Source organism: Myiozetetes cayanensis, unplaced genomic scaffold, assembly GCF_022539395.1.
Source record: "Myiozetetes cayanensis isolate MyiCay16 unplaced genomic scaffold, myiCay2020 scf5-8, whole genome shotgun sequence".
Taxonomy (NCBI): domain Eukaryota; kingdom Metazoa; phylum Chordata; class Aves; order Passeriformes; family Tyrannidae; genus Myiozetetes; species Myiozetetes cayanensis.
Genome location: NW_026087742.1, coordinates 28,411,958 through 28,434,986, shown reverse-complemented (window position 1 = coordinate 28,434,986; position 23,029 = coordinate 28,411,958). Strand labels below are relative to the sequence as shown.

Here is a 23,029-nt window from a genome sequence, read left to right as displayed (position 1 = left end):
GGCGCTCCTGCTCCGCAAGTCCAGCGCTGTAAAAGCGCGTCCTTCCTCCTGCCAGGAATAATCTATTCCTCTTCCTCCTCCTCCTCCTCTTCTCCTCCGTAGCCCCCGCCGCCCCAGTCGCGTAATGCGGCCAGGCGGCTGCCTTACCCCCGCCCCGCCAGCGATGGCCTCTCCGCCCCCGGGGGCGACGCACACTTTCACCCTGGCCCCTGGCACGGCCGGGCGCTTTGCGGCAGCCCGGCGGCTGCTCTAGAAACTTCTCGGTCCCTCCCTCTCCCCTCCCCTTCCTCCTCCTCCTCCCCGCCGATCAGGGGCCGGCGCTGCGGCGAGAGCAGCAGGGAAGGAGGCGTGCGGCGCCCGCCCCCGCCCGCGGTGCCCGGAGCCGAAGGTGCAACGAGGCGCTCCCCCAGCCCTATTCCCGGTGTCCCAGTCCAGCACCGATCCCGCGAGGCGGCCCTTCCCTGCGCAGCGGTGGCAGCGGCGGGCGGGATGACGGCGGAGGAGATGAAAGCAGACGGGGCTCCCTTGGAAGGGACAGACATCACCCCCAAGCAGGATGAGGGCGTCCTCAAGGTACGAGACGGTTGTCTCCCATCCTCACCCCCCGCGCTGTCTCGGGGGGTCCCTGCGCCAGCGGGGAGCGGGGGAGGGAAGGCGTTTCTCTTGGCCTGCGAGCGGGTGCTCCCCGGGCGCTCTGGCCCGTTATGTGCCCCGCGGAGCAGGGGACGAGGCGCTCCCCGGGCAGCGCGGCCGGGCTGGCGCAGCGCGGGCGATTAAACCTCGGCGGCGGCGAGCGCGGGAGCGCGCCCGGCTGCGCAAGCGCTGCCCGCCCGCCCGCGGGGGCTCCCACGCGGCGGCTGCCGGCGGCTCCCCTCTCCTCTTCTCTTCTCCCGGCTCCCACCTCCCCGGCCCGGGCAAGCTGGAGCCCAGGCTGCCCGCTGGGAAAGCGCAGGGGCGGGGGAGAAGGGGGGTTGCGGTGCAGGGGAGAGGCGCTTTCCCGCTCCGTTCGGGCTATTCCCGGGTCTGCGGGGTGTGGATGCGGGATGTGGGGCCAGGCCAGGCCAGGCTCTCACGCCGCGGCTCTGCCCGCACGGCAGGTTTCGGGGGTCCGGGTCCGCCCCCGCCAGCACGTGTTTGGGGCTGGGAATTAAAGATGGAGCCCCGGCCGGGCACGTGGGCGCGGTGCAGGTCCCCGCCGGTCCCTGGCCCTGCTGCGCTCCGCTCCTTGGTCTCCGGGCACGGCGGCCCCCCCAGGCCCGGGGGTGCGTGGTGCGGGCGGGCCCGGCGGCAGGAGCGGAGCGGAGCGGGGCGGCCACCCCTCGGTGCCGCTGCCCCGCTGGGCGGGCGGGCAGGTCTCCGGCGGTGCCGCGCATTCCGGCGGAGCGGCTGCTCCCCTTTGTAAACTGGGAAGCCAGGCGATAAGGGCAGCAGAATTTATACCGTGAGGGGGAGTTGCACGAACTTCCTCTGTCAGACGTCGCCTATTTCCATATCTCTAGAAACTTCCTCAGTCTCTGCTAAAACCTCTAACGATCCTTAGTAGCGTTATTCGATCGCAGTAAAATTTCGGTGTTCAGAAGAACAGAGTTACGGTATTCAGAAGAAAAAAGTGGCGCCACAGGAAAAGCAAAATTCTGGTCTTATTCTTTAGAGCCCTCTGGCTTTAAATTTTAGGTTCGTCACAGAGTCGCCGTCTCCCATTCAGGAGGGATAGCAAGGAATAGATTGTAGATGTTGTCTTGCTTTCCCATCTTTCCTGCTAACATGCTTTGGTGAGAATTTCTGTTTTTTGCATATAGCAAAATAATCAGGTCAGAGTTCTCATTTGCACGGCTGCCCAGAAGGTGCCTGGGTCTCCCTCAGTTCAGGTCCCTAGAGTATGGTGGAAGGCAGTGATCGTCTGCCTAATCCATGCAATACCTACTTTAAATGATGATTAAGCAGCAGGTGTTGGGTGTTGTTTGTTTGTTTGTTTGGGTTTTGGGGTGTTTTTTTAACTTTAATTTTTTTTTAAGGAGAGGAGTAAAAAATACTAGCAGAATAACTGAGGTGGTAAAAACCACAGAGAAGGTGAGATGGTGAATTGATAAGCAAAATACTGTAGAGGTCATGAAGTTCAGCCTTCATGGATTTTTCTTTTGCTAGTAATTTCTGGAGTGCAGAATGCACCCATTGAAACCAAGGTCTAGCTCTGAACAAACCTACACCAATTTTGTACTGGTATCGTTGCACTGATTCCAGGAGCGTGCTTATTTGTTCATTAGCTTTGTATCAGAATAGTATCCACAGCTTTTTACCTAATACTGCTGAATGTGCTTGCACTATTTCTTAGTTTAGAAATAAAGTATTTGAAATTCACTATATGAACTGGAAAATCCTGTTTCTCCATCTGAAAGGGTTGCCATATTGAATCTATGAAAAAAGTGAAACTTGAGTCTCCTTAAAATGAAATAATTGCAAAAGAATAATACTGTATAAATAATGAAAACGAGATATTCGCTACTATAGGATACCTTGGTATGACACTACAAGAATATGGTATTGGGAAAAGCTTAGTAAATTTCCATTAAATGCAATTACTTTTTCAAAAGCCTTTCAGACTGGCTGCCTTAAAATAACTAGTTTGGATCTGCTTTATATACATATATTTATATATATCTGTATCTAAGCATTGTGTAGGTTAGGTTGATTACCAGATTCATAGGGTTTTTTTCCATAGGTCCCTGTTTCTTTATCTCTCTGGGAGTGGTTGCTTGAACTGTTGCCTTCCTTGGGAGAGATACCAGTAGATTAGTTTTGTCATGCTAATAGCTGCTGTAGCACTGAGGCAGTTCAGGGGAAAGGGGCGGTGTGCTGTGTGAGGTCAGGCATCCTTTTTCACACTAAGCCTTCTCTCCTTAGGAAGCAGCAGAGGTAGTATTTTGTTTTCTGGGTTTTCTTCGTTTGTGGGTTTTTTCTTTGTTTTATGAATCCAGTGAGGTACTGTCAGCTTGGTAAAAGTCTGACAGAAACTGCTAACATTGCCTTGGCTTTGGATGTAGAGGGCTGGCATTTCAGTTGTATAGGTGCAGGGATGGTGGGAGGCAAAGTAGGAGATGGACAGTGGTGGGTTGTAAGAAGTTGAAATTTGTGAAGGAGACTCCCGAGGGTCTGCTTCCTTCAATGAAAAATGTGAATGGTGTAGAAACATGACACTTCTATAGCTTTTCTTTAAAGGAGGGATGCCAATCCATACTTTTGAGTAAATGGCCTTGAATAAATGTTTATCTTGTATGAACAGGATGTTTTCCAGTTCTCCATGATCCAAACAAATAGGGTCCTCCCATTTTTGCCTAGCTGAAGTGATGCACAGCTTTGGCTCAGAGCTAGATGGTTTCAATTGGTATTGGAGAAAATTTAAGTCTGAACTTCAGGAATCCTGTTACGGGCAAGGCTTCACTTCCTTGCCTATGAGATATGTCAATATTATTCTCTGTTTTTGTGTGAACTTCAAGTGAACACCGGAGAGATTGGCTGGTCTTGCTTTTTGGATAGTGCAGATGTAGTTGATACCGGTCTTGCTAGGCAGGCTGGGGAACCTCTTGAGAAGATCAAATCCTTGCAGCTGTATGTGAGATGTGCTGGTAATCCATGTCAGATTTGCATAGAGACAAAATTAATGCAATACAATAATTTTTAAGTACTTTTCTGTAAGCTGATAAAACTAACCTGCTCTGTGGTGCGATTCTGTTAATCTTTGTTAAACTGTCTGGTTTAACTCAAGTAATTTCAGATTACATGTTAGTATAGACTCTGCATGGAAACAACCACCTTGTTTTCTTGTTTAAATGTTTTGCCTAGAACACTGAACTCGGGTGTAATGATAAAAAGGTGGTGAGGCAAATACTTGAATCAAGCAAAAAAACCCTGCCTAATACTTTACCGGTTTGAGTTTCAAGAACATTTAAAATCTTATTGAGGAAAGGTAAGTGACATGGCTAACTATAGATGCAGAGATCTGTAAGCTGTTGCCAATTAAGTTCTCGTATCACAGCACAGCCATCTTGAGGTTCTGCATTTGCAGCACTGCTAATCTGCAGACAGAATAGTCAGTCCATTTCCAGATAACTGAAGTAAACCTCCAAATCCTTTATCTACTGAAGATGATAATGCATGCATCTAAGTAAACGGACTTAATGTCCAATAGGCAGACTTAGTTTCCATGATCTTAATGTTGTTTGCTTAATGTTTTTCTCAGGTTGTCAAGAGAGAAGGCAGCGGGACAGAGTCTCCAATGATAGGTGATAAAGTGACTGTCCATTACACAGGATGGCTTCTTGATGGCACAAAATTTGACTCCAGTCTGGACAGAAGAGATAAATTTTCATTTGACTTGGGAAAAGGTAATATCTTGTGTTTGGTATTGATTAGTTTCACTAATAGTTGATGTAGGATTTCCATGCATGTGTGCTTCCTTTGCCTTTTGTAGTTACTACTTAAACTTGTTTTCAGGGTTTGTTCTCTGAGGTCAGAATGTCTTTGAGATTTTTCTGAGTGAGAAAACTGTGTAGCTCCTTGAGGCCTGATGAAGGGTTCACAGGCCTCAGACAAAGCACTCCTGGGGAGCAAATCTGCCCTGAAGTGTAGTGACAAAGGGTAGTTAAATAGCCACAATATGCATTTTGTTGGTTGTTTTTTTGTTGGTTTTTTTTGTTTGTTTGTTTGGCAGACTCCAGTTCAAGAGTATTCCATTGAGACCAGATACTGGGACAGGGTGCACAGAACCAGCTGTCAGCTGCTGCATGATGAAATATACTCCCTTTTACACAAAATTCCCAAGTTAACCCAAATATGAATCTTTGAGCAGTGCATCTCTTCATTATCAAAATCCTTCATTTTTTGAATGCAGAAATCCAAGTATCCTTTTTCCAGTAAATCTTATTCCTCAATATTACAGTTTTCCCTGGCAGTTCCTTACCTGCTGCTTTTAAATAAATGGATAATATCTCTTTTTTAAAAAAAGAGATTAATTAATTGTACTGAAATTTGAGATAATAAGTGTACCTATTAATACAAGATTAATAGGCTGCTTGATAGAGTTGAAAAGAGCAGCAAGTAGGAGAGCTTGAAAAAAAGAGGATTTTGTTACAACTTCTGTTCCTTTCTGGCTTCAGAAGGAATACTATTTCTATTTTCCTCCCCCTTTTTGTTACAAATGTTTGTAACTTTTAGTTACCATTAGTGCTGCTCTTTGCCAACTGATAAAGTACAGAGAGAAAAGGCTGTTGGTTTGGATTGTTTTCAAAACACCAGCAGGCAATCTCTCACCCTGAGACCTTCCTTTCGGAAGAGTTTATTGTTACTTCCTCACACTTGAGACTGTGCCAAGCACTTCAGCCCGTGTCTGTGTTCAAATGACTTGTGTTCTCTCTAAAGAAGGAAGTGCAGTGTCCTTGCCCCTGGCAGAGGAGTTGGAACTGGATGGCCTTTCAGGTCCCTTCCAATCCAACCCGTTGTATAATTCTATGAAAAGAGTAGCCACACCTGGAATGAAGAAATGTAGCAACATTTGGGTCCCCAGGAAACTTCAGAATTTAATTAGGCTTAAAACTGATGTAGGCAGGTGAGAGTGAGCACAAGTCCTTCAGTGTTTCTGCTGTCTTAGCTTTTGTATACTAAAAGCGATGATGCTGAATTTCAGCTGATCATGCTTTTGTGTGTGCCTTGCAGTCATGTGATTGACATTTGACTTGTATAGGTGAGGTGATCAAAGCATGGGACATTGCTGTGGCGACCATGAAGATTGGTGAAATCTGTCGGATTACATGTAAACCAGAATATGCCTATGGCTCAGCTGGGAGCCCCCCAAAGATACCTCCCAATGCTACACTGATTTTTGAGGTAAGTGAGAGATGGTCATTAAAACTGTACACTTGAAAAACAAGCAAAAGTCATATTTCACAGTTGAAAATGTGTGATGCCATATGCTTTCAAAACTGGGTTTTGAAAAGGATTGTTAGGTTTTCTAGAGAAAACAATATGGTCAATTTTGGGTAGTGTGGGCAAAGTTTTAGTCTGGCTGCTACTGATCGGCAATGGCTCAGGTTCCTTTTTTTTTGGCATTTTTAAAATACTTGAATGGTTTCCAGTGTTCAATTTTAGCGTTAGTTATGGAATGATTTGCAGTAGGAAAGAGCAGGCTGGGAGGGTGGACTGTCTCAGTGACAGACTCTGAAGTAGCTGAGAAAATGAAATGGAGCCAGTTATTTCTCTTAACCTCACCAGGAGAGGAGAGAATTTGTCTCCTACTGATCTTTTAAGTCACTCCCCCAACCCCCTTCCCAAAAGGGTGTGGAAATAGCAATAGTGGAAAAGGTTACTCAGAATGCTGAGACTTGTGTTTGATTTTTTCCATGGAGGATGATACTAAAGCTGTTTCTGAAGCATGCTCTGACAGTCTCAGCAGTGTTTGGAGAGGATATATTTTTCCTACTCTTGAAACAGTTCAGTTTTCCAACAATTACTTTGAAATAAATTCTACCTGAGAGAAGGCAGATTCTTTTTAAGTGGGATTTTAAAAATTACCTTGCTCTAAAATACTTAATCAATTGAATGGACTCCTATGTTGGGGGCAAATGGAAAGTTTTAAAACTCTAATGATTGCTCAAAGATTGAATGTTTTATCTGATGTCTGAGAAAGGTAAAAGTAGCTCATGGAGTAGGGAGTGAAAGTCTACTTAGATTTTATTGGAAACAAGTAGCATCTGTTAAGAAGGGTAAATTATACATAGAATCATAAAATCATTTAGACTGGAAAAGACCTTTAAGACCATCTAGTCCACTTTAAATCTAATACTACCAAGTCCAGTCACTAAACTATGTCCCCAAGTACCACATCTACACCTAAATACCGCCAAGAAAGGTGTCTTAACCACTTCCCTGGGCAGCCTGTTCTAATGCAAATATCCAATCTAAACCTCCTCTGATGCACATTGAGGCCATTTCCTCTTGTCCTGGGACTTGTTACCTGGGAGAAGAGTCTGACCCCAAGTCACTACTACCTCCTTTCAGGTAGTTGTAGAGCGCAAGAAGGCACCCTCTGAGCCTCCTTTTCTCCAGGTTGAACACCCCAAGCTCCCTCAGCTGTTCCTCATAGAACTTACTCTCCAGACCCTTCACCAGCTTTGTTTCCCTTCTCTGGACATGCTCCAGCACCTCAATGTCTTTCTTGCAGTGAGGGGCCTGAAAGTGGACAAGGGATTTGAGGTGTGGCCTCAGCAATGCCCTGTACAGGTGGACGATCACTGCCCTGGTTCTCTTGGCCACACTATTTCTGATACAAGCCAGGATGCTATTGACCTTCACATGGCTGGATATTGTATTTGTATTACATTTGGATAGCATACTGGGGTTTTTTTTCCTCCATGGACTAGTGAGTAATAGGATTAAAGATGTATTTTGTGCAGAAGGATTAAAAAAAAATAGTGCTGGCATAGGTAGTGTCCACTAAGGGATGACGAGTTGCTCATTTTGAGTACATGAAAATTAATGCCATTATTTCTGTAGTTGGCTGTTGAAAAATAGTGTCTCATAAAGCTGTTGGTAAACAGCATCTTCTTATGTATAAATCTTAAGTTACTCATGGCTTGCTTATTGGATCAAAACTACATTGGAGTGCTGTGTGCTCCACACATATGCTAGTGATACTAAGTGTAATCAGGACAGGATTCAAGAAGGAGGGAAAAAACACTGATCTGATGATTCAAATGCAAGCTCAAGACCGTGTGCCTTGGCAGCACAATGGAGCATTCTTAAAGGCTTAGCATTAGTACACAGGATGTGCGTGGACAGTACAAAGCAGAGAAGCTTTCATTGACCTGCAATGAGATAATGCCCAGTGTTTTCATAAATAAAAGTACAAATCAAAGCAAGACAGAATTTGGTCTGTCAGATTACTACTGAGTCTATCTGAAGTAGTCATCCAGGTTATTCACTTCCCAGTGGGTTTTTCTTAATGATGCCAGTCTGATCTCTCCATCATTTTCCGGGTAATCAGTGTTTCGTTCATGATCCTTGATATCCCCTAATGCCTTCCTAAGCAGTAATATTAAAGGAAAAAAAGGCAGAAAGAAAGAAAAGCACTGAAGCTGCCTGTGATGGTTTTGTACTTCCCTAACAAAATAAAATAATAATAATGGCCAGTCTTCACGAGTGAAGATCCGGGGAAGGTCTTTACACCTTCCAGCCTGCGCATTGGATTTTTTAGGTGAGACACAGTGTGCGCGGAACTGAGCCCACCCTTTAATCCTAAGGTTCATCTGCCGGGGCCAAGCAAGCTTGGACGGTGGCAGCGAGGTCCTTAGGACGTAGGTGGGTTGCCTTTAAGGGCTAACGAGCCCCACCTGCCCAGGAGTGGCCCTGACCGGGAATCGAACCCGGGTCTCCGCGGTGACAGCGCCGCGCCTTTACCACTAGACCACCAGGGGCTCCATCCCTAACAAAATAGCCTGGAGCTGACTGGCTGCAACAAATATATAGTGCTGGGTGTGTCCTGATTGGGGGTGTGGGTTGGAACTTAGATCTAGAAAGTTTTCCTAAGTGTTAACAGTTAAAGTAGTTTAGGACTAGTATGACTCTTCAGACACTTAGTCTTTTAAGTTTCCACTGTTTTAGTGTTTGCTTCTATGTTTCCTTTTTATTATTTGAAACAATGTCAGCATGGGTCCTTTGCACCTGCTTAACACTATACCAAAATTTTGTACAAGTTTCCTCTAAAACTTACATTAAAAGATTTCATATCTGCGTCATTACATCAGCATTTCTTTATGACCTGAAATAATGGACATCTTATGATTCGTTTTTTGACCTGGCGGTGTTTGGTTGTTTCAGTCATTTTTTTTTCTTCCTCATGATTGTTTTTGCAGAACAATATATATGGGTAGATTATTCCATAGAATACTGTTGTTCAGTTCTGGGAGAAAAAAAAAAAGGGATGCACATACCTGTATGGCCGTCAGTAGAATGTTCAGGAATGACTTGACTTTTTTCAAAAAGACTGAAGAGAAAGACCAGAATATTATTCATTACTAGGTGTCCATCAAAATAAAAAGTTGAAGTACTCTTTGTGTTGGTGGATATTCAATTCCTTTTACATTCCAGGTATCTTAAGTCCAGTGGCAGGAACCTTCACAGCATTAGCCCTGAACTTTTTTTTTTTTTTTAAATGAGGTAGTCTAAACAATTCTGATTATAATGGCTTGCTCTTTTATACTGTGTTTACTATTGTTTTACTCAAACATAGGATACAAAATAGCTTTTTAATTAATTTCATAGCAACCACAAATATCTTTTGTGACTAGATTATTTTTCCATCTCATCATGGTGCTCCCACATGAAACTATGATTTACATTAGAGACTTAGAAGGACATGTGAAGATTCAGACTGGATAGCTATTTCCTACATTAACACTAGCTCTTAAAAATTCTAAGCAATTTATTGCAGCAGGGAGTTTAGATTAAAGGTGGGCTGGATCATGGTTTTGTTGTTTTAGCATTCTGGAAGTGGTTTTTTTCTGAAACGATCCCACTAATACACAGTGATACAGCAAGAGACTAGAAGGGAAAAGTTAACAAGTAAAAAGACAACAGTGGCTCTGTCCAGGCATGCAAGGGAGAATGCACAGAAGTTTTGAAACTACTGTCCTGTGGCACAAGAGTATGAGGATGAAGAGATGGGTAGGGAATAGCTGAAGTTTGAAAATACATTCTTGAATTTGTTTTACTGTTTCAGGATAAGCATTTGGAATCAGTTGAAGCTCCATTCCAAGCAGTTTAAAGTTGATATGAATTTGACCATTGATGAAATTAATCTGTCAGTAAGATAGTGACTCCCTGCATAGCTATAGTTTCAAAGATCACTGTAGAGCAAATTCTGTGAGTTACAAATTGGTGTAATGAGAATAAATGCAAGGCATTTCTTCCCTCCACAGATAGAACTTTTTGAGTTCAAGGGGAGGACCTCACTGATGAAGAAGATGGTGGCATCATCCGGAGAATCCGTAAAAAAGGGGAGGGCTACTCCAAGCCCAATGAGGATGCACTTGTAGAAAGTAAGTTTGTTGTGACACAAATAGTAAGTGGGTTTACCATGTGAGATGGCAGAACCTTTTTCACAATCTACAACTCCTTGCCCTGAGAGAGAGGAATACGTGGCTTTTCTTTCCTTTACGAAGTAACTTAACAACCTAGAGTAAGATTTCATTCTCTTATTTCTAGCAAGGTTTACATTTTCCAGCAGCAACTGTGTTCTTCCAGTGATACTGAATCTGTTAAAGTGCTTATCTGATCACAAAAGGTTGATGAGTCTAATAAGGTATTTCCATTTGCTGAGGAACAAGGGGGAAATTGTTCTGGGACCTGTTGCTGGAATGGAAAAAAACAAACATGAACAAAAAAAAGGAGGTTATTAAATTTAACAGCACAAGTTCTGTTTCCTGCCAGTAGCCACCATGCATAGGTAGCTGTTAAAAAAGACTGTTTAGAAGGAGGCTTTGGCACTTTGTATGTGCTACCTGCCTATATATATCTCCTGATTTTAATCTGTGTTCTGTTTTTTGTTACTAGTCCAGTTTGAAGGCCGATATGGAGATCGTGTTTTTGACAAGCGGGAATTGCGGTTTGAGATCGGGGAAGGTGAAAACTTTGATCTTCCTCATGGTCTGGAGAAAGCAATTCAAAAAATGGAGAAATCGGAGGAATCTGTGTTCTATCTCAAACCCAGGTACACTTTTCCTGATCTTTTGATACTTGAAGGGCCTATACTAAGAATCTGGGAACAATTAAGTGTTTCGTTACAATGCTTTACAGCTTTTTTCAGTGCTGTGGTAAAAACTGGTGTATGAGAAGTATTGAGCTAAGATCTCTTTGCCACTTCATAATGAAGTAGTAGCCCTACGAAACAAATAAGTTTTACTTAAGTCTCTATAGTGTTGATCTCTGTGAATATTTAAAAAAATTTGTTGCTCTATAACTTAGATTTTTGTGGTCCCTCTTAGTTAGTACTTATTATATAACAGTGCATATATGGTCCTAGATATAAGCAGAATTTTCTCATTACAGTGAGAACACATCTGAAACAAGTGGAGTTGCATGGATTGTTTTCATCAAGTGTTAATTTTAATTTCAGTATTTATTAAGTTTTTAAAACTTGAACTGAACCTAGTAAGAGCAAAAAGCAAAGCAATCTGATCATGAGGTTTTTCCTGCTAATATGCAGCTTCTTACTGGAGTTAATTCACAGAACCTTTCTGTAGGCATTTCCTGTTTATCAGCTCATTAGCAGTATGTTAGGTGTACAGCTCTTCACTTAATCTTCGTATTTATTGTCTTTGCTTTTAAGAATAGTACTAAAATACAGGTGCACTGAAGGAAACACTGGGTTTCAGACCATGAATATAAAGCAAAATGTATATACCTTGAAAGCTGGTTGTTTTGTTTGTTTGTTTTTGTGGGTTTTTGGGTTTGGTGGTTTTTTTTGTTTGTTTGTTTTTTTGTTGGAGGGATAACTTGCTTTTCCTTCAGCTAAGCTAAAAAACTGCAATAATAGGAACTGGTAAGAGATAAATGAAATCAACACTAGGTTTCTCTTGATTTCTTCTACCTTATACTGCTAATTTTAGAATTGTACCTAGAATTCAGGTCTTTATGTCTTGTAATAAATGTATGGGCATCCCAGATTTGCATGGGGGTTTTGTCTCCATCTTCCTCTGTAGAAAATATAGCTGGATGGACAGTTCTGAACTCTCTTCTTTGTTTCTCCCTCCCCATCCCACTCACATCTTACAGCTATGGTTTTGGAAGCACTGGGAATGAGAAGTTTCAGATCCCTCCAGATGCAGAGCTGCAGTATGAAGTGAAACTCAAAAGCTTTGAAAAGGTAGGAGCAAGAGATGAAACCCCAGAGAGATCCTGGAGGTGGGGGAAGAAGTGCAAGTGCAGCTTAAACAAGGACAGTGGAATCCTTGAATTGTCTGAAATAAGGAGGGCACTGTTGCCAGAGATGATGACACATTGGAGCTCTTGGCTGAAATGACCCTTATTCTTGTTGGATCCCTGTCTGTTGCTGTCTCTCATGCTCTAGGCTGGTTTCCATTAGCAGTGCAAAGCTCTGCAAAGCCAAACCTATCTCTACCTCACTATCTCACTATGGGAAGCAACATAGCCACTTGATTTCCCTAGAGGTTGTACTGTTGGACTGAAGTTGACTTGAACTATTCCTTTTTGGGTAGGCTAAGGAGTCTTGGGAAATGAACACGGATGAGAAGCTGGAACAAAGCTCCATTGTGAAGGAGAGAGGCACTCAATACTTCAAGGTAAGTTACAGTCTCCAAGTAATAATAGCATTTCTTAGTCTGTGTCATGAGCTGATAATGATGATTACAGCTTTTGTCATTTCTGAGTGGTGTTCATGGTATTCTGTGAGATTTTACAGGGAGAACTAGAGGGAAAGTTGTCTGAAAAAAAGAAACTCAGTTGGATTACCCAAAGAACTAACTCTGCAGGGAGTTCTCTGTTAAAGCTGTTTGCTGTACCTACATAGGGCATATGTGAAATAGTAGCAAGGTTACAGTATTTGGGGTTCTGCTGTGGGATAGTGCTGTGAATGAACAACATTCATTTGTGTAGAGATTTGTGAAGAAGCTGTTTCAAGCAATTTAACCAGCTAAAGAAAGAGTTTCCCATTGTCTTCATAACACATTATGAAAATGCCCCATCTTCCTTTTTCTTTGTATCAAAAGTTGAATATAAGGTGGGAGTTCAGAGTGAAGTATTGTCAGGATTTGATCTGACCACTGCCCCTCCGGGCAGTCCTTGCCCACATTCTCCACCAAAAATGTCGTGGTTTTGCTCTGGGTCAATTTGTTTTCACACTCCCCACACAATTACTATAAATTGAGAGAAGGTTTATGCAGACAAAAGAGACTGGATTTGGGAAAATAATATGAACATTTATTACTAGTAAAATAAAAACTACTAAAGAACTGTATTTACAACAACTCTACTTAAGTAAAAAGTACTATGTATTTACAGAAATATTTCTTCCCCCCTTTATGTCAGTCCAAGGACTAGAAGCAGTTTCTTTCTCCATTTCTCGGAGCTCCAGGTCTCTTCAATAATTCTGCAACACTCTCGTCACAGCTGGAACTCTTTCTCTTTCTCTTGCTCTGTGTTGGCCTCCAGGGCTGGGCCTACCCCCTTCCTGGGCTAAGACCGGAGGCTGGGGGTTACTCAGGCCCTGAAGGTTTTTTCTTCCATGGGCTTGCAAGGGAACACTTGCCTACCATGGATCTTCTTCCATGGGGTCACAGGGGATAATGGCTTATGAGTCCACCTCTGTTTCTTTATGGAGGTCCCTCTCCACGGGAGAACAGTCCTTGATAGACGTCTCTGGCATGGGTCTAGCATGGATCCCACACGTGGATCTCAACATCCGTACCCGAGCCGTTTTCTGCTCCAGCGTAGGTTCTCTCAGGGTCACAGATCTCCAGCACCAACAGCATGGATCTCTCACTGAGATCCCAAGCTTACCCAAGCCGTCTTCATTCCGGTGTAAACCTCAGGGTCATAAATCTTCAACAGGACTCTGCCTTATTTCAGTCCCTCTCATGAAGTGTCTGTTCCCTGGTACATCCACAAGCTCCTCTGTGAGCTGCATGAAAGTCTCCTCACTCCAACAAACTTCTACAGGTGGCAGAGGTTATTTTTCAGTCTTTTCCCTGCTGAAGGGAGAGAGCAAAAAGGAGGGAAGAAGCAGGCCTACCTTCGCACTTCTCTCTCACGGCTGCCAGCTTTGACCTTGGAGGTCCCTTATCTCTTTGCTGGAATTCTTCTGCAGTGGTTTTTTGCCCAAGAAGTCAGTCTTTTAAAGTTGTTTTTTTTCCTCCACTCTCTTACAAGAGAGAAGGGGGGCTTCAGTGCTACACCTGCCCCCGGCTCAAGCTGGAGGAGGAGGGGACCTGGCCCTTCTTAGGGCCCACCGCCTCTCCTACATGGCTGCTACTCCTAATTTCAACTGCATAACCAACCTTCTCTTCTGTTTTCTTAAACATATAATTAGCAAAGGCGTCACTAAGAGTTTTGATTGGCCTTTTTGTCCGGAAATCCACCTGGACAAAACCATCCTCAGCCCCAGGGGCTGGCCGGTTGGGCAAAACCACGACAAGTATATACCCTTAGCTTTAGTGGGGAACTAGTAGGTATTCCTAAAGATTTTCTGATCCTATGCAGGAATGGTTTTCAGAACTAGCATCTTTCTGATGATAGAAGTTATTTTCTGATCAAATATTTTTTTCAGATCTATTGCTCAAGGTAAGCAGAAGGGGCAAGAGGGATATAAAAGTTACTGTGATGAGCTGTGTGATAATTGAACTGCCTTGTTTACAGGAGGGAAAATACAAACGGGCAGCGTTACAGTATAAGAAGATTGTGTCGTGGCTGGAGCATGAATCAGGACTCTCCGATGAGGAGGAATCAAAAGCCAAAAGCTTGAGGCTGGCTGCCCATCTTAATCTAGCTATGTGCCATCTCAAGCTAAAGGAATACTCACAGGCTTTGGAAAACTGCAACAAGGTAGTAGGGGTTTATTTATTCTTAAACTGCACAAGCAGTCTGATAGTTTATATTCTGTTTTAGAAATGTAACAAACAATAGGCCATGTGGTTTGGGGCCTTTCTTATCTGCTGGCATTTGGATAGTACTGAATACACTAAAAATACCTAACAGATTTACATAATTACTGTCCACATCTTTTTCTAACTTGCCATTACATGGAGAATATTCAAGTGTTTAGAAATTAGAAACACTTGGTGAAGGTAGTCATCTTGGCATACATCTTTCAAAGAGCTGGATTAGAGCCAGGACTAAATCTTAGACATGCTGGTTCTCTGTCAAATAGCCTACTATATTAATTCCTCTTTGTACTAACTTCTACTGTATTCTACTCCCCTTATTAGTAAGCCCTGACAAGACTCATGAGTCTGTATCAGAAGATACAGTTCCAAACAGTCTCTGTTGTTCTGACTGCATATAGTTTTTATAAAAGAAAAGTCACCACTGTATCTGTTTTGGTTTTGTTTTTCTAATGCAGGCACTCGAATTGGATAGCAACAATGAAAAAGGCCTCTTCCGGCGTGGAGAAGCGCATTTGGCTGTCAATGACTTTGAGCTGGCCCGAGGAGATTTCCAGAAAGTCATACAACTTTATCCAAGTAACAAAGCTGCCAAAGTGCAGCTGGTAACTTGTCAGCAGAAAATACGGGAGCAGCATGAGAAGGAGAAAAAGATGTACGCCAACATGTTCCAAAGGCTTGCAGACAAAGACTTAAAGGTAAGTAACACTACTCCAGAAGACTACGAGACGTGGTGTCATGTGTTAGACAAGGAACAGAGGTTTAGGTATTTAGCTTACTTCTTAGAACAGATAATTAGAGCAGGAGAATATTCAGGTAGACTCCTTTGGGGAGCAGAGGTTGAACTCAGAATAGTCACCAGTCAAAATTATGAGGCCATCTTGTTTGAAGAAGAAGCTAGCAGTACCAAGCACTGCACAGAATGCTTTTACTTATTTCAACTGACTTTGCAACAGACCAGTGTTAATCGGAAAGAAACTGAAGTGATGAGATACAAACATGATAATGTTTCAGTTAAAAAAGCACCTTTTTTCCTTGGACCAATTGTTCTAAAGAACAGGCTGTCTCTTGGTGCCTGGGTGGCCCATCTGGTGAGACCTCATGTCTGCCATACAGATGGTGCTGAGCACCATCTTGCCTCTCATGGAGACATTAAGATGTGGTTGATGGTCTCCATTTCAAATACCACAGATTGATTATCCTACAAATCGATGGTTTTCCTAATAAGCTTTCACTAGAACTTCAGTAAATACTTATTCAATTAATAATGGCAGTATGTGGATACAGGTTATAACAAGGTTGTATCAGCTAGTAAGGAACGTTCCAAGTTACTAGTGAAAGTCATATATCCTAAGACAGTGTTGTTTCTTTTCCTTAGATCTGATGGTGCAGAAGGACTAGGTAGAACTGCAACTTCTAAGATAAATCTGGGATTTTCATCATACTCAAATTGCCTCAGTAACATTGGGGAGTGCAGAAGCTTGCATCTTGTGAGGTTGTTTTTTCAGATCTTTGTGTCCACCTTTCCAGAATACGCATGGAGAATATAAAAAAATTGTTAGATGTTGGTATGTTAATTACCTGTGGTTAACTGTGTCATTGAGTCTTTCCAGAGGCCTGGTGTCCTCAGATGAGTGTATCCTGACAGTTCAGTCGTCTCAAACTGTCAGCTGACAATTTCCTGCATGAAACACTTCACAACCATCTCTTCTTTTTTACTTTTTGGCTAAGGCAGCCTGGTGTCAACAGTCCTTGCTTATTGGAGCTTGGAAGAAACTATTTTGTATTTCTAGACGTAGTGGTATAAAGCTACACAGTATCTTAGTTTTGGTAGGCTTTAATGAAAAAATCTCAGGAAGGTAAAGATACAGCAACTAACCAGAATTATTTCATTCTTAGGCATCTTCACTTTTGAAATGGCAGGATTTAATTGCCAGTTGTCAGGCTGTGTTGTGAAGGTTCCTTTCAGCTAGCACAGCTGCTGGGAATCTTGCTTCCTCCTCTAGGTGTGGGACACAGCAAGATCTGATGTTGAGAGAGGACGAGTGGGTTGCTGAAGCAAGCATAATATTCTTGGCAAAAGGCAGTCTCACAATCTTTGCATTGCAGGCTGTTTGGGATACTGGAAAGACATGGCACTTAGTTCCAGTTTTCCTGTCTGCTTGGGATGAATCAGCTTAAAGCCATAAAATCCTTTAGGTTGGAATTCTACTGAATATAAATGAAAGATCTCAAACAACAACTCAACACTGCCAAGTCCACCACTAACCCCACTTCCCCAAGAGTCACATCTACACCTAAATACCTCCAGGGATGGTGACTCAAGCATTGTCCTGGGCTTTCAGTGAAGGAGTTTTTCCTGATATCCAATCTGAACCTTTCCTGGCACAATTTGGGGCCATTTCATCTTGTCCTGTCACTCGTTGCCTGAGAGAAGAGGCTGACCCACACCTTGCTACACCCTCCTTTTCTCCAGGCTAAACACCTGTGGTTCCCTCAGCTGCTCCTCATCAGACTTGTGTTCCGGACCCTTCCCCAGCTCTGTTGCCCTTCTCTGGACTTGCTGCAGCACCTCAATGTCTTTCTTGAAGTGAGGAGCCCAAAACTGGACACAGTACTTGAAGTGTGGCCTCAGCAGTGCCCAGTACAGGTGGACAATCACTGCTCAGGTCCTGCTGGCCACACTGTTTCTGATACAAACCAGGATGCCATTGGCGTGGTGAATTCTTCTCAACAAGTTAGATAGTCTTGGGAATGTGAATTGTTTTTTTCTGTCTCCAAGCCATCTGGCCTACCTTAAATGGACATGGTTTTATATGAAATGGGGTTGATGGAACTGTAAACTGTAAAGGATGCTTACTCTGTAGGTCAGTCTTGAGGTCCTTTTCTTGCATGAAAAACTTGTTTTCCTATTAATGCATTTATAATTTTGCTTTACTCTAGCTCCAACAGTTTCTCCATTAGTGGTGGTAGTAGAAGATCAAAGTTCTGGGGAAGACTGTTTGTTTACCCAATGTGTTCTGCTTGCTAAGAAGGTAGCTTGGACCATAGTTTTGAAATTACTGAGACTGTGTGTCTTACAGTCTGTTGAATTCACCATCCACTCTTGCATCAGTAGTTCATTTCATGAATTCAAATAGTTCACATAGGTAAAGTGTGGACTTTTAAAGGGCAGGTCATTTATTACTTTATCTTAAGCCCAGGATTGCTAGCTAACAGGTTTTCTGTGGAGAGAAGACTTGGCTCTTGTGTGCTTTATAGAATGCTTCTAAGGATGAAAGGCTGACCTTTGATACCTGGATGTTCTTTTAACTGTGGTTGCAGCCAAGCTGATGTAACATTAAAGGATTCTGCCCCTTTTTCCTCTCCTGTTCACCTCTCCCAGCATTGCGTGCCTAAGACTTTGCACATTTTTGTCTGCCAACATCATAATAAAACAGAAGGTTCAAGGTACTAGGCTGGCAGGTGGAATAGCAATTTCATTGCACTAGTTTTTGAGATGAAAAGGCCAAGACATTTTTACTTCCCTTTACTGTGTTTGAAAATTACTGCAAGGTCAGGATGTGCTGGTTATGTCCTATTGAAAAAACTAACCTTGGACCCCTGCCACATGGCTCTCTGCCTTCTACACCTTTTTGTGTGGACTGGAAGATGCAGCAAGGGAGAGGGCTTTAGAGCAGCCACCTTGTCAGATCATACTTTCTTCCAGATGAGCTTTTACAGATGACATCCAAGTCACTGTTGAGTTGAAGTCACTCTTCATGAAACAAGTTGTCCAACGAAGATATTTCTTTATGTGCTGAGCCCAAGTGTGCCTCATACGGATTGGCGGGGGTGAGGGGTAGGCTATGGGAATGGCTAAAAGTGAATCACATTGAAACTGAAGCAGGACAAAAGCAGTTCTGTGCAGAAGCTTTGTAAATGAATTTTGGTTAAAAGACTTCTCTAAGAAAGTGTTGTATGGCAAGCATGTGCAGGCATTATGAATCATAACCACCTAATATCAGTATTATATCTCAGCCTCTTCTAAACTGCATCTGGTTTCTTAGATGCATGAAAAATGAAAAGCAATTTTTGGTTTCTCTTGGCTGAAGATCCTACTATATTAATTCAGTCTTGCAGGGGAGACTAGGCTTCTTAGCGATAAGAATCAAACAATGTTTGTGCTAGCAGTTTTGTAATTATATTAATATATTTTCTTTGTCTCTCCCATTTAGTCAGCTGCTACTCTTCAGACCAGCCACACTGAAGATGCAGAAATGAAAGATGAGCAGAATGGAGTTGAAGATAAACCAGAAGTTGAAGCAGAAGCATAAAAACAAACCCTATTCCATTAGTTTTGTAAATGAAAGAATTTCCAGTGAATTAGACCTTTATTTTTCTACCTGTTTGGATAGTGGCTTCAAGGGAGCAGAGGCTGAAGCCATCATGCCACAGTCAGTTACAGCTTTATGTGGCTGTTCAAGAAGCTGTGTGGCAGCATAAATCCGGTTTAATCCTAATGACTTTATTTATTCATTCAGCCTCTGTTACTGTTTGGGTTCTGTCTGGATTTACTCTGCTTGGTTTATTTGCATTTTCATAGAATCATAGAATGGCTTGAGTTGGAAGGGACCTCAAAGATCATCTAGTTCCAAGCCCCCTGCCATGGGGCAGGGACACCTTCCACTAGACCAGGTTGCTCAGAGCTCCATCCAACCTGGCCTTGAACATTTCCAGGGATGAGTCATCCACAACTTCTCTGGGCAACCTGTTCCAGTGCCTCACTGCCCTCACAGTAAAGAATTTCTTCCTAATATCTACTCTAAACCTACCCTCTTTCAGTTTAAAGCCATTCTCCCTTGTGTTGTCACTACTTGCCCTTGTAAATAGTCTCTCCATGTTTCTTGTAGGCTCCCTTCAGGTACTGGAAGGCCACAATTTGGTCACACTGAAGCCTTCTCTTTTCCAAGCTGAACAATCCCAATTCTCTCAGCCTTTTCTTGTAAGGAGAGGTGCTCCATCCCTCTAATTGGTGGCCTCCTCTGAATTCATTCCAACAGGTTGATGTCCTTCCTTTGCTGAGGACTCCAGAGGTAGATGCAGTGCTCCAGATGGGGTCTTACCAGAGCAGAGCAGAGGGGCAGAATCACCTCCCTCAACCTGCTGGCCATGCTACTTTTGATGCAGCCCAGGGTACAATTGGCTTTCTGGGCTGCCAGTGCACATTGCCAGGTCATATCCAGCTTCCCATCCTCCAGCACTCCCGAGTCCTTCTCAGCAGGGCTGCTCTTGATCTGTTTATGCCCAGCCTATATTGATATCAGAGCTTGCCTCAACCCATGTGCAGCAACTCGTACTTGGCCTTGTTAAACCTTGTGAGATTCCCGTGGGCCCACTTCCCGAGCTTGTCCAGGTCCTTCTGGATAGTATCCCATCTTTCAGGTGTGTCAAGTGCATCATTCAGCTTAGTGTCATCTATGAATTTGCTGAGGGTGCACTCAAACCCTTCATTTGTGTCATTTGTGAAGTTACTAAATAACACTGGTCCTGGTATGGACCCCTGAGGGACACAAGTTGTCACTGATGTCCATCGGGACTCTGACCCATTGTCCACTACCCTCTGGATGTGACCATCCAACCAATTTCTTATCCATCTAACAGTCCCACCCATTGAATGCATCTCTCCAATTTAGAGAGAAGGATGATGTGGGGGACTGTGTCAAAGGCTTTACAGAAATCCAGATGAGTGACATCTGTGGCCCTTCCTTTGTCCACTGATGTAGTCACTCCATCACAGAAGGCCACTAGGTTTATCAGGCAGGACTGGTCCTTGGTGAAGCTGTGCTGGCTGTCTTGAATCACCCCCCTGTTTTCCATGTGCCTTAGCATAGCATCTAGGAGGATCTGTTCCATGATCTTCCCAGGCACAGAGCTGAGGCTGACAGGTCGGTAGTTCCCATTTTGTCATTGATGTTTGTTTCTTTCTGGTTCCAGCTTACTTGAATCCCAGGTTCTGCTTTCTACATTTATTTCCTTGATTTCTTTCAAGTAATCAGCTTTTTCCAGGAGTCCTCACATGAGACTTCAGAACAAATTGGCACTCCCAGTTCTGCCCTAGGGTTGCCCTCTTTCCCCATGTTCAGTAGGGAGTCCCTTCCATTAAATATTGTAACTTTTCTTGTATGCCTCCTCTTTGCAAATTGCTGAAGGTGAAGACTGAAGTCACAGCTTAAGTAATAAAGCTCCAATTAAACTCAAGAAAACTGAACTTTTTGTGGGTTTTTACTGGAATTTGCACAGAATTGAGAGAATTTACTGCCCTTTGCTCATTCAGTGTTTTCTCATCCACATAGCCACAGTGTCTTGATTATTTTTCTATGTTGTTTGTTCATTACCATAGAAAATTCCTACAATATTTGATGAAATATTTACCCATATATTTGCAAGAGGAAAAAATATGTTGCTGAAAACTGTTCAAAAAGCAAGTCTGTAACCTATGCATAGAGCTTATTATCTGTTCATATTGCTACCTTCCTCTTTGCCCCCCACGTTGTAAAACTGGACCAGAGGAAAAACCCTACAATATTTATACCTGAAAGTGACTGGCTGTGAAGAGAAAGTTAAGTGATAATGGTTTACGTATTACAAATACTTCTAAATCCTAATGAACTATAAACTCCTGAGTGATTTTACTATCTGCTTATCCCCATCTCACAAGAAAGCAATTACTTGGTATTCTTCTTCTTTCTGCAGTTTGTGTGTCTTGTTTGGGGGTGGGTGTGCTTTTGGGTTTTGTGGGGGCTTTTTGCTGGGGTGGGTTTTTTGTTTGTCTGCAGGCATGGAACATAGTACTCAAACTCAGCTGTTCTGTTTATCCTGTCGTGTAGTGTTAAACTCAGCATCTCCAGTGTCCTGTTTTAAGACCATTTTAGCTGCAGGGGCACTTCTTGCCTCCTCGGCAGAAGGAAGGTAGATAATCCGTTCTTCTCAGATAAAAAAAAATGGTTGTGTTTTGTTTTGTTTTGGTTTTTTTTTTAATGGTGAGAAAGATTTGCATGGCATGCAATGGGCTGGAATTGTGTATATATTGCAGAGAGTATCTCTGTTTTAACATGAATTATGTTGGAAATCTTAATTTGAATTCCCAGTCTCCTTTCCTGAGACAGAAATACTGTATAAGTGCTTACTTATGGGGTTCTTTGGGGCTGGGATATTGAGCTCAGAAACGGCAGCTGTAAAACTGCACTGTCACAAAAATGGCAAGAGCTGCTTGACACATTGTACTGGGTCCAAGATGATAAATTCACCACCTGCTGCTCGGCTGTCTGGCTTAGGGAGCTTTGAGCTGCCCTGCTCTGCACAGTATAGCAGTGCCCTAAGCTTCAGTGGTGTGGGGGTGGGATAGGAGAAGAGGCAGGATAGAGTGTTTGGTAGATCATGTTTAAGGAAATGCTGATTTGATTTGCCTAATAAAATCTTAGTGCTGCCAGGTAATACAGGTGTTTTTCATGAGTTCTAACTTGATAGCAACATGTGTATGTGGAAAAACTTGTACCAAAGCATTATTGCCTCTTGTGGGAAACAACACAGTGTGGGTGTCGACTGGAGTTACAACAAGGGCTTAATAGACATGGAAAAGTGTGAAAGGGGGCAGGAATGCTAAGCAAGAGTACTTTCTCTCCAGCAAGTAAATACCTTGATTTGTTGGTAATTATTACTGGAAATAACAGCCTCTGACGGAAACTGTTGCTGCTGTTAAAATAACCATAGCACCAAGTCCTAATGATAAGCTGTTGAACAGCAGTTTTCTAAAGTCTCCCACAGGCACGACAGTTCTACTACATGTTTGTGAAAGCAAAAAAGTGAGATGATTTCTGTAGCACATCTAAAAAATTCTAGAGTCAATGGTGGATATGTTAAGTGTGAGCCGTCTTAAAAGTACTGCTTTGCCCTCATTGTTACTACATAACGAACTATGAAATGTTTAAGAATGTAACCTACTAAGGACACTAAACATGCTTTACTCAGGCAGCTGAAAGGATGTTCCGTGCTGTCGTTAGAAATGGGTCTAGTTGCCAGCAGAAGGCGGCATACTAGTGTTTTATCAGTGAGGTCATGCATGTAAACTTCAAATATAAACTATTCGTTATGTATGTCCTTATAGAGAAAAAAAAATGCTTAAAATAAAGAATTACGATACTGACTTTGTAAACCACACCCATCTGTCTCTCTCGGTTTATAAAAAAAAAAAACCTTTCATCCCGGGCGGTGTTCGTGTGATAACCGTGCGCTAATTTTGGGAGTAACAGGAGCATCCCCGGCTCGCTGTCGCCTCTGGAAGAGGAAAGCAGGGGTCTTTGCCGGGAGCTCCGCCCCGCGCT

At 43.0% G+C, this 23,029-nt stretch overlaps 1 protein-coding gene across 1 annotated transcript; it reads left to right on the top strand.

The window, feature by feature from the left end:
• The first annotated feature begins 310 nt into the window (after positions 1 to 310).
• FKBP4 (FKBP prolyl isomerase 4) lies at positions 311 to 22,865 on the top strand. Its single transcript, XM_050331486.1, is given in 11 exon segments — positions 311 to 573; positions 4,238 to 4,382; positions 5,738 to 5,880; positions 9,969 to 9,984; positions 9,987 to 10,088; positions 10,603 to 10,759; positions 11,824 to 11,914; positions 12,267 to 12,350; positions 14,422 to 14,607; positions 15,125 to 15,364; positions 18,884 to 22,865. Coding segments are annotated over 11 exon segments (1,347 nt in total). The 5' UTR covers positions 311 to 489; the 3' UTR covers positions 18,983 to 22,865.
• The last annotated feature ends 164 nt before the right edge of the window (positions 22,866 to 23,029 follow it).